At 58.0% G+C, this 15,500-nt stretch overlaps 1 protein-coding gene across 13 annotated transcripts in view; it reads right to left on the minus strand.

Annotated features, from left to right (window-relative positions):
• Positions 1-15,500, minus strand: part of COL13A1 (collagen type XIII alpha 1 chain) — a 142,447-nt gene that overhangs the window by 58,904 nt on the left and 68,043 nt on the right. For 9 of the 13 annotated variants that reach the window (XM_045581790.1, XM_045581783.1, XM_045581789.1 and 6 more), the window contains exons 6-13: positions 12,751-12,777; positions 11,472-11,522; positions 7,164-7,199; positions 6,428-6,454; positions 5,609-5,635; positions 1,379-1,405; positions 1,260-1,286; positions 379-405 (exon numbers count right to left, since the gene is read on the minus strand). In XM_045581790.1, the coding sequence (XP_045437746.1) occupies positions 379-405; positions 1,260-1,286; positions 1,379-1,405; positions 5,609-5,635; positions 6,428-6,454; positions 7,164-7,199; positions 11,472-11,522; positions 12,751-12,777 (249 nt within the window). The remainder of the gene's footprint in view (positions 1-378; positions 406-1,259; positions 1,287-1,378; positions 1,406-5,608; positions 5,636-6,427; positions 6,455-7,163; positions 7,200-11,471; positions 11,523-12,750; positions 12,778-15,500) is intronic. The other 4 variants (XM_045581791.1, XM_045581785.1, XM_045581787.1 and 1 more) reach the window with 2 other exon arrangements.

The raw sequence follows: 15,500 nt of genomic DNA on the forward strand, positions 1-15,500 counted from the left end.
ACCCAAAAGTCCCCGTGATGCGGCCAGGAAGGCAGCCAGACATACACGCAGTCACACTCACACAGACGCACAGACTCACACAAGCCACACGGCAGAGGGAGCAGCTGGCCCTCCTCGGAGTCACAGACACATGCCTGCTGGGAGACTCGCAGCCCAGACCTCGGGGCAGGTACACAGACACGCACGGATGGGCGGACACGAGCTGGAGACGGGCTCCGCACAACCTCACTGACCACAGGCGCACGGGGCCCGGCAAACACTGCTCCCAGGGCCCCTCTCCGGCTGCTGGCCGCAGGGGCGTCGTATGGGCCTATTCCCAAGCTCTAGGTGCCGGGGGCCCAGGGAGATGAGGCTGATCAGTTTTAGGGGTTCACTTACCCGGTGTGGGTATTCTCCACACTGACCCTGAGGGGAGAGGAAGGAGAGGAGGGGGTTAGGCACTGGCTGGTGGCTGTCCGCCAGGGGCACCTCAGGGCTTGTGCACACCAGGCACACTCATCGCCCATCAGACCCCCTCTGGTCCTGGACTGAGCTCTCTGAGGTGGGAGAACCAATCCCTCTCCTCTCCCCTCCCCACCCCACCCTCGACGGGCAGCGTGAAAGAAACCCCGGGGCCTGCCTGGATGTGGCCCCATGGAGCCGGGACAGGATCCCACCGCCGTGTGCCACTCGCCTGACCCGAACAGGAGCTGTGCTCCACCCCTGACTGGAGGGATCTGCCCAAAAGGTTGGCCCTCTGGGTGGGTCCACCCGATGCCCCGGACGGCGAGGCAGGTGGTGGCATCGAGGCCCTCAAGGACACCTTCTCTGAGCTGGGGGTGCCAGGTCCCTGTGCCATCCACCTGGGTGAGCCCAGCAGAATCTCCATTAGAAACTCGGAGAGAGTAAATGTAGGGAGCCAGGCAGGGGCCACGAGAGTGGTTTACACACTGACACCTCCAAATCCCAGCGGCTCCTGGAGCGGGGTTAGGAGACATGTGGGGGTGGCAGGTGGGAGGGGCTGAGGGAGAGGCTGGGGAGGGCCCAAACCCACACCCCCCTCCTGATCCCAAGAACAGAGCACGAACCAGAGCAGCTTCCCCTTTCTCTCACCTGTCCCAGGCACCTGGGGGCCTCCCTGGTTCTGATAAGAACTAAAGTTTAAAAAGAACCACTGTGGACCCCTTCCTACCTGGGGTGTGTGTGTGTGTGTGTGTGTGTGTGTGTGTGCACTCTACCTGAGATGAAAATTCTAGAAAACCTCCGTCCATCGGGCTTACCTTTTCTCCTTTCTCTCCTTGGGGCCCCTATGAAGAGATGGAGAGGAGAGCGTTAGAAACTAGAGCTGAAAACTCAGCGGCCCCAAGCCTCTGCAGGGAACATTGGGGTGATTACCAACCGGCTGTCCTCGGGGACCCGCCAGGCCCTGTAGGGAGGAAACACACAGGTCAGTGGGCGCAGAGGAGGCCGGCCGAGGCGTTGGCCCAGGCAGGGGTTGTGATAGAAGTTTCTCAGGATGCTCGGGGTCAAAAGGGCTGGGTCCCACCACCCACGCCTGGTCTCCCTGGGTCCGAGATGCTCCCGGGGTGTGGCCTGTACCCCTACATCGCAGCATCTTCACCTGCCAGTGGGCACGGCTAGCTGTGCCCTGTCCCCACCTGCACGGCCGAGAAGAAAAGGTGCCAACCTCATTCATTCCTCCCACCATCATCTCTGGGCCCCTGGCTAGGAAGGAGGCCCCGCCCTGTGATGCCTGCCTCGCTCACGCCCATCTATCTTAAGGCTTTGGGGGAATCTTTGGCCAAAGGGAGGAAGTGGAAAGTTGAAGACTTAAGCCAGGTCCTGGGCCCCTTGGAAGAGCATGAGGCCTTGGGGTTTCCTTCCAGGGTCTCTGGTCAAATCTACAGGCCTGAGAGAGGCGCCCGGGCTTAGGGTGGACCCACGCTCTCTGAGGACACAGCGTCTGGCCGGCTCTGTCAGGAGCCTGAGCGGAGCCCAGGTGGACGCCTCACGGCTGGTTCGGAGGGCGCGGGAGGACGAGCTCTTCCGGCTCTGAGGACCCACCCTGAGGCTGGCTTTCTGTATATGCTGAGCTCACACCCCACTGGCCCATGAGGAAGGTGCTCACGTCAGCTCCAGCTCCCAGACAAGGCGAGGGAGACAAGGCTCAGCCTGGGGTGGCATTGGGACGTGAGTCCCAGTCTGTCTGACCATCAGGGCCCAGCTGTTCCCACTCTGCCACACTCTCTGAACTGGGCTCGACCTTGGGAGGCAGGGCCTGGGCTTTTAGACTTGGCTGAGGCCAGGCAGTGCCCCGGCTACTGGGGCCTGAGGTCCCTTCCAGCCACCATCCTCAGGGCCTGTGGGACGCGCCTGCTGGGCCTATCTCTTTGGGGCTTGACAAGCTCCTGATTCCCAGGACAATCCTTCTGGATGGGGGTGTGCCTTCTGTTGCTCCTGGCTGGCCACCTGGACCAACCACCAGACTGGAAAAGACCCAGGTTCACAGAGGGAGACAACTGGCCTTTGGGGCAATCCACATGGCACCCCAGCCCATATGGCTAACCCAGAGTTTAGTATCAAGATCCGCAGAATATGGTGCATCTGGCAGGAACCAGACTGTAAGTGACCAGGCCAGAGAGAGGAGCTAGATGAGCGAGGGAGAGCCAGGGGCCAAGAAATAAACAAAGGTTCGGGATTACACAGGCTCGCAGGTGTGAGTCAGACACCCCAAATGGTGATCCCTGGGCCACTCGTGGTCCCAGAGGTATGAGGTTGATCCTACAGAGTTTTCTTTCACTTAATTGCCAGCATTTAAGAGCAAGGAGAGCACAACAAAAACCTGGATTTCAAGTTTCTTTTAAAAATTTCAAGATCCAATAGCACATGACACCAATTAGCTCCCGCTGCAAGCAGCTGCCCCTTGAAGGGGAGGATGACGTGCTGGCTAAGGTGCTTGTTGTGTCTCCCGTGTGCCAGGCACTGTTCTCAGCACTTGGTGGGAATGGATGGTTCCCACCCTTAGCACCCTGTAAACGGTGGGACAAGTTGTGAGTTCAAGAGTCCCCACTTTCCTTTAGGGCACCAGTGGGACCCCAATCCTGTCTACACCTTTCATCAAGTTCTTGGGTCTACTCTGAGGTGGGCGGGACAGAGGTAACTGCCTTTTAACAGGTGAGGACCTGGGTAAGCAGGTGAGGGTCAGCCCAGCTCCATGTTGGACGCCCAGCAGAGGGGAGAACCAGCTGGGGAGGAAGGTGAGTAGGAGACGGACAGATGACAAGCAGACTGAGTTAATTATACTAGACGGGGCATTGAATTAATAGCTTGGCATCCCCGAGCCAAGTCAAACAGGATTTTAATTGCCTGTTGGATTTTGATGGATGACTATGAGGCAGAAAGGGGATCTATCACACCGGTGTGGGCTCAAGAGAGATGGGTGGCCCCACCCTTCCCCTGAATTAGCTCTGACCTCTGAATAGGCAGGTTAACTGGGGTGGGGCAGAGGGACGTCAGGAAGGGGAGCCCATAGAAGGACCCCTTCCTTCCAGACCAAGGGTCCTGGCAGCAGAAAGGAGGTGAAGGGTGAGATCTCCCCAAGAGGGTCTTCATCCCAGCTCTCTTACTTAGAAGTTGTATGGCCTTGGGCAAAATACTCAACCACTCTGTGCCTCCAGCCCCCCTTTTGTCGAGTGGGAATAAGAAGTCATTATGAAGATTACAGAACAGGGGGGCTCAAGACCATCATGTCTACTTCTCCGGGCCACCAGGAAGGAATGCCCCAAACACCTGGCATCCAAGCCCCTTAAGCCTGGACCACAATGGCAACATGGAAGTTTACTCCTGCCTTGGTCTCCATTACCTCAGACATGTGCACAACATTCTTAGGAACAGGGTGGGGGCCACAAGAAAGGCATGTGCAGTGGAGAAGGCTGGGATGGAGAGGAAAGCAGGCTGGGGGACCTGGTTCCAATGCCAGTTCTCCCACCCACTACTTCCACCACATCACCGCCCTTCTTCCGGGTTTTAAGGACTTTCCTGCCTCAGGACCTTTGCACAAGCTGTTCCTCCATGTCCTTCCCATTCCCTTTTCTCTTAGTTAAATCCTCAGGCACGCCTCTCTGACCCTCAGCCTGGGTGAGGTGCTGTAATACTGAGGTTGCTCAGGGCAATAGGAGCTGCCTTTTCATAGTACTAATTACCAAGGCAATTAGTTAAATTAAATCAGGGATTATTTAAATGTATGCCTCCCAATGACACTGGGAGCCAAGGGTTGGCAGGGACAGTGTCTTCCACATTGCTGTCTGTATCCCTAGCACCTGGCATGGGATCATGCTGAGGATTTAGTGAGATGATATATGTACAGTTCTTAGCTCCATGAAGAAAACCCGCAATACATGTTAGCTGGGCCTCAGGCAAGCGCACAGGCTGAGGTCCCGAGGGAGCTGAGTTGCAGGGGGCCCATGGCAGCTTCGGGAGAGTTGGGGCTGAACCCCAGGCCTCCCAGATGGCATCCCTTCGACCTCGTTTTCATCTACGAGGTGATCTGCCTCTCTCAGGGGCGGGGTTCTGGCCTCCCATGCCCTGGCAGTGCCCCAGGCGGGGATGGAGAGTGTCCTCACCTGGCACTTGGAGCAAGGTACCAGCCTGAGCCCGCTGGGCAGGGGGACAGGAGCCTGCCCTGTTTCTCTCACCCCTGGCACAAGCCCCGGGCCTGGCCGCAGAAGCTGGGAGCTCACAATGCCGATGTGACCAACCCCGGAGGCAGGGCAGGTCCCAGCCGGGGCTGGCCCCTCTGCTCTTAACGGCCCAGCAGCCCCTCTGAGAACTGGCCCCTCCCCTAGAGTAGACAGCTCCGGAGGGGGGCAGACCTTTCCTTCTGGAAGAAGTGGCCTGGGGCGGGCTGTGGCAGGGGGAGGTGGGGAGACAGTACAGAGAAGAAATTCTGGTTGAAGGCTCTGCAGAGGCAGAAGGGGATGGAGGAAGGTGGGACCTCCACCGACTTCTCCTCAGAGGCTGCTTTGTAGGGGTGTCGAACTCAATCAGAGAAGGGGCCAAAATCTAAAATTCAGCCTAAATCGCGGGCCGAATGGTTTACTGAACAGTCATAAACTGTCATTGTGATGGAAACGCAGCGGAGTGCAGTGATGACAGCGCGGTGCGGGCCACATTGCAAGGCCTGGCGGGACGGATTTGGCCCGCGGGCCTTGTGTTTGACACATGTGGCCTAGAGTCCGGAGCAGCCAGAGGAGGCCGGGCCTGAGGAAACCAGGCCAAAGATGAGGTGCTGGAGGGAACAAAGGTGAACCAAAGGACTATGACCCCCCAGTGTGAGCACGGAATGTAAGCTCATCCCAGAGGGCGCTACCTCTAACTCCGTATGACGTTGGCTGTTGGCCAAGCATGGATCCCTCTGGGCCTCCCTTTCCCCATTTCTCAGGTGGAGCAGCCCCCTGCCCACCTCTCCTCCCTTCACTGATGTGGGGCTCTAGGGGGATGCCCTGTACACAGCGGAAGGTGGTGGTAATTGTGGTGGCAGCTACTTCCCTGTCCCTGGTGCCCCGTTGGCCAGGCAGTGCTGGGCTGATGCCCCACCCCTTGAGGGAAGACAGGAAAGCTGGGGCCTTACCATCTCTCCTTTGGGTCCGGGGTAGCCCTGGAAGGAGAAGAGCATGAGTGCCTGGCACATTGTTTGCAGCCAGAAGCCGCCCTGCCCTGCCCTGTCCTCCCTCCATCGCCAGGTCCTGGGAGGTGAGTGACATGATGACCACAGCCACTCCATGCTCAGCTATGGCCTGCAGAGGGGAGTGACCGGGCAGGCAGCCAGGCCTCTCATCTGAGAGGATGCCAGCTGCTCAGGGAGACGGTGGGGTGGCATCTGAGAGCACTGGAAGGTTGAGTTCCCCCCCAGGTCACCCCTTCCTAAGAGTAGGGAGGGGTCTCCTTTCCCGTGAACATTTGTGCCATTCAAGCCAAAAGACTGAAATGAACAAGAGAGTTCAAGATGGGGCAGCAACCTCCTTACAGAATTGGGCGTGTGTGTGTACGTGTGCGTGTGTGTCCCCATCCACCAGGATGGGAGATGCAGGAGGCGCCCTGGCAGTGCTGGAAGCAATAGTGTGAGTGAGTTTAGAGTTAGTTGCTGAGCCCTCCCCACCCATCCCCCTTCCAGGAGCACCCCGCATCGCCACGTTCTAGGGTGGCTCTTGCTCCAGACGCTGGAGGCCCATCTTGGCAGCGGTGGACTTGTGCCGGGTGCAGGACCACTGGGGTCAAGGGTAACCCAATCAAATGGCCCCTCCTCCCTTCCCATTGGTACCAATGTTCTGCCCCAGGAACAGTCATTCTACCTGAAGCTTCTTTCCAAGGCATCGGGGTCTTGCCGAAGGACTAAGAGACCCCAGGTTAGTGACCGGGAGGAGCCTGAGGCCCAAGAGGGTCTACTCACCGGTTTGCCGTCCAGCCCAATGGGACCCTGAAAGCAGAAAGAGGACAGATGTGAAGGCCCAGCAGCCAGACCTCCTGCCACAGAGGCCACCTGGGCAGCGGGTAAGACGCCACCAGTGAGGGTTCGAGTCTCTGGTTGGCCACTTACTGGTGATGTGACCACGGCTAAGCCAGTTTCCCATCCTAAAAGGGGGATGAGACTAATAGGCCTTCTACCGAGGGTGAGGAGTGAGATGTTGTCTGTGAGATGCCCCACAGGAGGACCCTCTGGGGCCGTCACCATTGCCAACGCAGACCTCTGCCTCAGCTTCGTGAACAGTGGACAGGGTGCTCCTAGGAAGCCAGACTGGCAGGCATCAGGCCTGTGGGAGAGAGCTGCCCCTCTGCCCTCTCTCCTGGGGTCTGTCTTGGGCTCCCAGGGCATCCAGACGGCCACCCAACTGCCTCGAGGATGGAGCTTGCCTCCCTGCAGAGCATCATCTGTGCCACACTCCAGTGCCCAGGGTTTGCCAGTCTATGACTTCCCTTATGGCTCCTGTCCCGCCGTCCCTCCATCTCCGCGCTCATTTCCCTGCCTCACTTGCACTGCGCTCCTCTCCTCGGTGGCTCTCGGGAAAGGCCGGAGGAGAGGGCCCTTTGACCGGGGTTGGAAGGGCAGGGCTGGCCATGCGTGAAGGGTACCCAGCCAGGCCCAGGGATCCCCGGAGCCACAGCTAACCTCAGCTCTCCCCACTTACCGGAAATCCAGGAAACCCTCGGGTGCCCGGCTGGCCCTGAAAGGAATGGAGAGGAGGACGGTGAGGAGGAGACGAAAGTAATCCTTAGCCCCTGGTTCACCTTTGTTCCCCGAGGGGCCTGGCCGTCCTCCCCCTCCTCTGTGATGGTCCAGGGAAGACACTCTCCACTGTGAGCTGGCTGCCAGGGCGGATAAAGATAGCAGCTCCTCCCAGGATGGGGTGGGGGAGGGGAAAGGAGATGGCCAGCATCCTCTGGGTCTTCCTGGGAAGTAGCCCCCCGAGCTCCTCGCCGCTGTGGACACCCTGAACCTCGGCATATAAACAGGTGATGGAGAGCGGGGACATCGGGGACGCGGCCGGCAGCACACTGAACCCCTGACCTGTGGTTTTCCAAGTCCTTTTTGTTTACAGTCATGACTCACGGCTACTTATCTAAGGACAGCTTGGCTATCAGCGGGTTCAGATGCATGTTTTCAGGCCGGGCTAGGGGCGCCTGGTCACTTCCCGCTTAACAGGCCTCTTCTAGTTGGGCAATTTTGGGTACCCCCATCTGATCTGCAGGATCTGCAGGATCCACTCGTGCCCATTGTCCTGGGGGTGCAGAGGAAATAGATAGATGCTCAGGTTGGAGACTGCAAGCAGTTTTCATTGGTTTATGGTCAATAATCAGGACAGAGATGTGCCCAGCCAGGTGAGAAGCAGCATGAAGCTGTGCAGTCCCAGGGCTAGGGGTGGGGTGGGGGGTGGAAAGTGCGCTGATCGGGAGGTCAGGGGCCACGGAGAGCTAAGAAGCACCAGTGCTGTCGCTCTCCTTCTCCAGACCAATAATGGGTCTCGTGTACACACGCCACTCGTGGCCATCCTCGACTCATCCTCATCTGCCATCCTCAGTCCTTTCCTGCTGTATCTTCCCACTGACGCAGGCACACTGGCTCCCCTGGCTCCCCCAGACACCACCTCTTTCACGTGTTTAGCCCTCCGCTTAGAGTCCCTCCATGACCGAGATGGCCACAATCTCTTCCCAAGGTTGGGCTCTTGAATCTGGCCGCCTCCACCAACAATGGTTGTGTGACTCTGAGCAAGTGGTCTAACCTCTCTGTCTTAACCACCTCATCTGGAGGCGGAGGACAGCCCTAGAAGCTCACAGGGACGGGGAAGCACATTCAGTTATGTCTGCGGAGCCCTTTGAAATGGCAGCTGCCGCCATCGGCCGATAGTTGGGTTGAACTGAATCTAGAAGCACCAAGATAAAGCAAAGATGCTTTTGAGCCTGGTACTCCTTAGGACCCAAGGAGGCGTGTCCTTGCCAAACAGTAGTGTCAGATCTGCTGTGAACCCGGGACATCTCCAAACTGCTTCGATCATTCTCGAAGCTGTGGACACAAGTGCCCAGAAGCCTCTGCTCTGGAGGCATGGCTGGTCGGAGGTGGGCCCTGGCCAGCGAGTGCCCTGGCCAGGCAGGGGGGCATGCTGCAGGCTCAGGAGGTGCTTCTGGCAGGCACCCAGAAGGACAAGCGGGAAGAGATGCCTTTCTTGTATCAGAAGGGCCCCTGGCTTTTCTGCTCTCAACGATAAGTGATGCTAAGTATAGCACCAAGCAGAAAACTCGGAACCGTGCACCGTGACCTCTGCGACCTCCCACTGTAAACTTTGGGCTTCTCCGAACGCCGAGAGGAAGGAAAGGCCGGAGGAGAGGGTTCCAAGAAGCATCTTCAAGTCCCACTTGGGCCGATGTTTACGTGGTGGGGACGGTCACATGGTTTGCTAATTACAGAGCCTGCCTGGCAGCAGGAGGCCTCTCTCCAGCCCAAAGCCAAACCCGGGGCCGGCCCAGGGCTTTTTAGGGACCTTGGGTAGAATGCTGTCATTGACCAAACGGAAACTGGGACTCTACTTACTGGAGAGGTTGGGTCTGGGCAAGGCCCTCAGAGAGGCTTGGAAGTGGAATTTAATTTGCAACAAGTTCTATCCTGAGGGTGGACATCCCTCCCGATGTTTATTGCTGGTCCTTCTATTTATTTGTGAACAGCCTGTTTGTATTCTTTACCGATATTTTCTACAAGGTTGTTTGTCTTTTTTCTATTGGTTTGAGTGAAGCTCTTTGTCAAGCACAGTGACCCCTGGGTAATCATGCTGCAAGCATTCCTCCCCTTGGCATTGGCCTTTCTCATGTGCCAGATGGGAGTTTTACATTGAAGTCGACAAACGTATCCGTCTCGTCTAACAATAGTTTCTTGTGGCTTCTGGGTCCGATGTTGTGTTTTGAAGGTCTTTCCCAAGTTAAACATGAGCCCGGCCAGCACGGCTCTGTGGCTGGTGGTGGCTCATGCGCCAGGAGATCAGGGCACAAGCCGGAGGCAGCCGATTAATGATTCTCCCATCGCTGATGTTTGCATCTCTCTCCCCCTCTCCCTTCCTCTCTGAAATCAATAGAATTATATATATATTTTTTAAATGATAAAATGTTTGCTCCTGCTTTGTCCTTGTATTTTAGGGCTTCATGTTTTGCATCTAAGTGTTTTATTCATTCGAAATTTACTAAAATTTGATATAACCAGTGGGGTAAATATTCAGCTTTTTTTTGGTTTGTTTTAAATTACTTTTTTTTTTTCTCTAAGAGGCTTGTCAATGGGCCCAATATTATTTTCTGAACAATTTCTCTATTATGAAATCAAGACTCTATCACAGACCGACTTACAGTGCATTTGGCCTCCCCATCCTGTCCATGTGCAGTGAGACTTGCTCTACCTCTCATCTCCCAGAGCTCATCAGCGCCCCTCCCTGGCTGCCTAGCTAATCACAACTCCAGCCCTAACCTCACAGCTTCCTCTCTGACCCCTCTCCTTGGCCTGTGGGTGGAGGAGAAGACGCCTGCTTTCTGTTGGCTGCTCCGTTGAAGGCAGCAGAGGGGCAGGCTGAGCTTCCCCCATCCGTTGGGCCAGCCTCAGACACCCAGAAGCTGGCCCCAGAATAGAAGGTGCAGCTCCCCTCGAGCTCTCGTACACAGCAGGTGAGGAGAAGCACGGAGTGGGACATGGAGAGGGGGGCCTGCCGCTGTGGGGGAAGCCCTGGGTACCAGAGGCCCTGGGTTCTGGTCCTGCCCCAGCCTCTATGTGTGGGACCCTGGCCAAGCCCCTTCCCCTCCCTGGACCAGTTTCCCCTTCTCAGAGGGCTGTGCGTTCCACTGCTGAGGTCCTTTCCACCCGGACAGTAGGTGATTTTTATTGATTTGAGAGAGAGAGAGAGAGAGAGAGAGAGAGAGAGAGGGGCTAGGGAGAGAAGCATTGATGTGAGAAAGAAACAACAATCAGCTGCCTTCCGTCTGTGCCCTGATCTGAAATGGACCCACAACCTTGGTATGTGCCCTGACCAGGAACCAAACCCCTGACCCTTTGGTGTACGGAAGTAGTCGGCAAACCTTGGCTCGTGAGCCACATGCGGCTCTTTGGCCCCTTGCGTGTTCTAACGCCACTTCTTCAAAACAGACTCACCCAGGCCGAAAAACGACTTCTGCGCATGGGCCACGAAGTTTCAGTCGCGCTGTACGAGCGCGCCCGCACGTGGTATTTTGTGGAAGAGCCACACTCAAAGGGCCAAAGAGCCGCATGTGGCTCACGAGCCGCGGTTTGCCCACCACTGGTGCATGGGATGATGTTCCAACCCACTGAGCCACACTGGCCAGGGCAATATTTGGTGATTTTCTGGAAGCCCCGTGGCTCGGGCATTCTTTGAGAAAAGCAGGTAGGCCTTCTTTCCAGAATCACCATGTCTTCGCACCTCAGCACCCGGGTCACCTCTGGCCCCTGAGGGCGCGTATCTACACGGAATCCTCTCTGCCTTCCCCAAGCCCCAGCCACCGGGCGGAGGGAGGAAGGCCCAGGACCCGGCGAAGCACAGGAGGAGCCTCTGAGGGTGCGGGGTGGCTCGGCCTCCCTGGGGCCAGCAGTGGGTGTGGGCTGGGGTCTCTGTGCCTGGGTATTTGCCCAGGGGCTTCCAGAACCAGGCGCGACCCCTGGACACTGGAGCACCCCCTCCTGGCGGGAGTGGGCACGTCCTCCCCTGTGGCTATACACAGTGGGGCCACCTGGCAGCTGCTGCAGTTTGGTAATTCAGAGGCTGTAATTTAGGTATATTTAGGCAGGCCGCTCGCTAACATCCACAGCAAACCCGAGGCCTGGCTTGGCCACAGCGTCACATGTGGCGTCTGCCACACCCAGAGGCAAAGACTCCACCCCGAGCCCTTTTCATTAACTCACCCATCCCGCCCATCTCCCCCTCCGGCCCCCCAAAAAAGCAAAGACCACTCACAGGGGGGCCTCGGGGCCCGATGATGGACATCCCGGCATCTCCTGGGGCCCCCTAGGGAAGAGAGAAGGCGGAGAGGGAGGGGGAGCCAGGGGCAGGGCAGGAGGGGAGAGGGGTGGGAGGAGAAGAGTCAGAGGGAGGGGCTGGCCGGTGGGGAAGGAGGAGCATGCCAGGGTGGAGTGGCAGCCGAGGAGGAGGACAGAGGGGCCAGGGGATGCACAGGAAGAGGGCGGTCAGGGGAGAGGAGGCCCAGGATGAAGGGAGCATCCAGGAGAGTTTGAGGAGAGCAGCCGGCAGGCAGGAGGGATAGAGCAAGAAGAGATGTAGCAAGAGCACAGGATGTGGGGATCAGGAAAGAGGGCGGTAGGAGACCAGGCCCAGAGTGGGAGATGAGGAGTCAGCGGAGAGGGCAGCACAGGGAGAGAGGGAGGGAGGAAGGAAGTGGGGAAGGAAGGGGACAAGGGAGGGGGGAGGGAGAAGGGAGGAGCACAGCTCAGCCATGGCTGCTCAGGCCCCAGAAGCCTCTCCCACCACCCTACTCAGGACCCTCTCCGACCTGCCCAGGCCCACCCAAGTTTCCAGCCCCCAGGTCTTCTTCCCCACTCCATCCCCAAATACCCAAGTGGCTGCCCACCCTGCAGCCGATGGACAGCAGCCTGCCCCTCGGTTGGAGCTGCTGAAACAGAGGGTGGGGACACCACACACACGGGCCCCGTGGGCCCAGCACCCTGAGCCTGAGGCCGAGCTGCCGGGAACTTCCTAGTCCTGGGTTCAGGGTGGCACAGAGGGGTTCTGTGGGGGGGAGGGTGACAGGAGGATGAAGGTGGATGGCGCGGATGGATGAGAGGTGATGCTCTGACAGAAGGACCAGGCAGTGCCTGCTGGGAGGGGGACAGGAGGCTGCAGCCCACTCAAAACAGGGACGTGTGCTTGACTCTGGGAAGGGTGACCGCCTGAGGCCCGGAGTCAGAACTCCAGGCACAGGCGCAGGCAGCCTCAGCAGGCACGCTGGGGGGGGGGGGGGGGGGGACGGGTTGGAGGTTGGGGAGACCCACTCGCCAGGAGGCTTGGGGCTCAGCCCAGGAATCCCAAGACCCCAGCCTAACGGCGTGGAAACTGTTAGGAAAAGCGTGTGAGGCTGAGGGCCCGCAGGCCCAGCTGGCAGCTCTGCTCCGGGGGCCATGCCAGCGGGCGGGCTGAGCTGGGGCCTCTGAGAGCCCCCGAGTCCATGGGGTGGACGCATCGGCCTGGCGGGAGGGCAGAGGGGAACGTGTGGACTCACCTTCTCGCCTGGTCGGCCCTTTACTCCCTGGGGCAGCCACATGCAACACAGGGTGCAGGGAGAGGGAGGAGAGAAAAAAGAAAGGATGAGAGGGAGGCGCACACACAGGGTCTGTGTTAATGGCACAGCAACCACACAAGAGAAATCGCCGTGAAATGAGAAATAAAACAAAACACAGATGCTGACACATGACAGGTCCCGCCTCTGGCAAGCACCGCGTGCGCTTGGCTGTGGCCCCAGCCCTAGCCTTCTCCAAGCCTGTGTGTGTGTGTGTGTGTGTGTGTGTGTGTGTGAGAGAGAGAGAGAGAGAGAGAGAGAGAGAGAGAGAGAGAGAAACACAGAGGTCGGAAAATCTGCCTGAGAAGCCGTGGCCCCATCTGGGTGGCCAGCTAAGGTGGGGTGGCCATGGGGAGGCTGTCCCAGGGACCACATTGTGGGGTGGAATCTAGGTGTGAAGCACAACAGACACACCAGGAGTCCTTAGGGCTGGCCAGGCAAGATGGCGGGAGAGGGGTTGGAGCACCGTGGGAGGACAGATAAGAGGACACACACACACACACACACACACACACACACACGCAGCCGAAACCGGTTTGGCTCAGTGGTAGAGCGTCGGTCTGTGGACTGAAAGGTCCCAGGTTCAATTCCAGTCAAGGGCATGTACATTGGTTGCGGGTACATTCCTGGTAGGGGGTGTGCAGGAAGCAGCTGGTCGATGTTTCTCTGTCATCGACGTTTCTAGCTCTCTCTATCTCTCTCCCTTCCTCTCTGTAAAAAATTAATAAAATATAAAATAAAAAAAATAAAATAAAAGAGGACACACACATCTGGGAGGATGGAGGATGGATCTGAGATGCAGAGGAGACTGGGTAATGGCCCAGGGTCCCTGTAACCATAGTGACCAGTGGATAGACAGCCCCAATGGACCCTAATCCTTAAGAGCCAGTTGTGCCACCCCTGGTGAACCAGGGGACAACTCCCTCAGGAACTTCACACCTCCTGGTCACCCCAGGTCTTATCAGGTGGCTCCTGCTGGGACTACTACTGGGCAGCCAAATGGGTCCATTGCCTCATGTAAAGTAGCACAAGCAGCAGGAAACCCTCAGCTTGAAAGCAGCTTTGTGGGGAAGGAAATGGGGAGACCTCCTGTGGCTCTGCCTCCTGTCCCACCACTGTGGGCAGGAACAGGCTCAGATGAGTACTGTCAGGGGAACATGTCCACAGGGCCCAAGAAGGCGGGTGGGAGGGCAGCAGGAGGGGGCAGGCCCTGAAGGGCAGCAGGAGGGAGCAGCTTTCATTTTGCAATGTGCCCAGCAGCCTGGTGGCCGCACTCCAAGTAGAGTTTCCAGAAGCTTACCTGTTAGGTGCAAAGAGTTTAGAGTCTGACAGTCAGCGTGGGCACAAAAGCCAACTCTACCCCAACCCTGGCCTGAGTCTCAACATTCCCACCAATAACATGGGATCTTGGAGGGCTACGGTGGGGAACGTGCCTGGCGTAGGCCCACCCACAGCAAGCCCCTGAGAAAGGCTGGTTGGATGTCCTTTCCCTGCTCTACTCAGAGGAGGGCCCCGTGACAGTGTGGGGACTCGTGTTTGGAGTCAGAGAACTGAAGAAGAGTGTCGGGTCAGCGCTGGGGCCTGGGAGGTGGAGGGAGAGCCGTGGCTGGGCCCTGGGGGAGCTCAAAGCCCTGTGACCTGGAACACCCCTTGTCCTGAACCTCTGAATGTCCTGGATCCTAGACCTAAGGACTGAGGCTCTGCCCTAAGGATCAGACCCCCCGTTAAAGCCAATGTTGGGGAGGGGAAGTAGCACTGCTAGGGTCAAGGGCACAGGTCTGGAGTCAGGCTGTCTGGATTAAAGCCTTGATCAGCCACTTCCAGGCCATGCGACCTTGGGGAAGACACAACAGCTGAGCCTCAATTTTCTCACCTGAAAAAATGGGGGTGGGAACTGTGCCTACCTCCTATGGTTCTAGAGAGGACCTGAGGACCGAGTGAACCAATGCACAGAAGGCTCTTAGCACAACGCCCGCATGCAGTTAGTTAGCACTCGCCAGTGTTAGCTGTGGTCTGGGTGCCTTCGCTCTGGGCACCAGGTTCACACCAGCAAGCAAACTTGCACTGGGACGCCATTCCAAGCCCAGGAGGTGAGGTGATGAGGAAAAGCACGCGAGTGACACGAAAGGATGGCAGAGGGGTAATCAGGGAGCACCCGGGAGCTAGGCTGAATGGCAGGAGGGGAGTTAGGGGTCCGACAGGGTGGTGGTGAGGCCGGGTATGGCCATCAGTGCCCTGGGCTGCCAGCCTGAGTCTGTCCTGCCCTTTCTAGCCCCTCAGAAGCTGGAAACCACCAGGAAAGTCCCAGCACTGGGGCCTACAGGCCCAGTGCCGGCCTCCCCATCCCTGAACACTCTCCCTGTCAAACACTCCTGTCTCCCGTTCGCCATGACTTTCAGCAGGAGCCGTCACATGTTTGACTCGCAGCCTCCTGGTGAGGATTCGGAAGCGCTGCCTGGAGCAAGCCCCACCTTCACCACCTTCCAGGCTCTGTCTAGGGCACATGGCTCCGAAGCCGCTGCACGCTGTGTCGATAGCACCTGGAGGCTGCATTCCTCCCATCTTTTGCTCCTCGTGCCGGGAGCTGGGGTGGTGGTAGTGGTGGCTGCAGGAGCCGCTAGAAATGGAGGGTGAGCTGCCAGCTTCGGGGTAGAGTGGGTGGGAATCCTCACAATCAATATCAAGAGGGGTTG

This window comes from Pipistrellus kuhlii, unplaced genomic scaffold (assembly GCF_014108245.1).
Source record: "Pipistrellus kuhlii isolate mPipKuh1 unplaced genomic scaffold, mPipKuh1.p scaffold_m20_p_15, whole genome shotgun sequence".
NCBI classification, from domain to species: Eukaryota; Metazoa; Chordata; class Mammalia; order Chiroptera; family Vespertilionidae; genus Pipistrellus; species Pipistrellus kuhlii.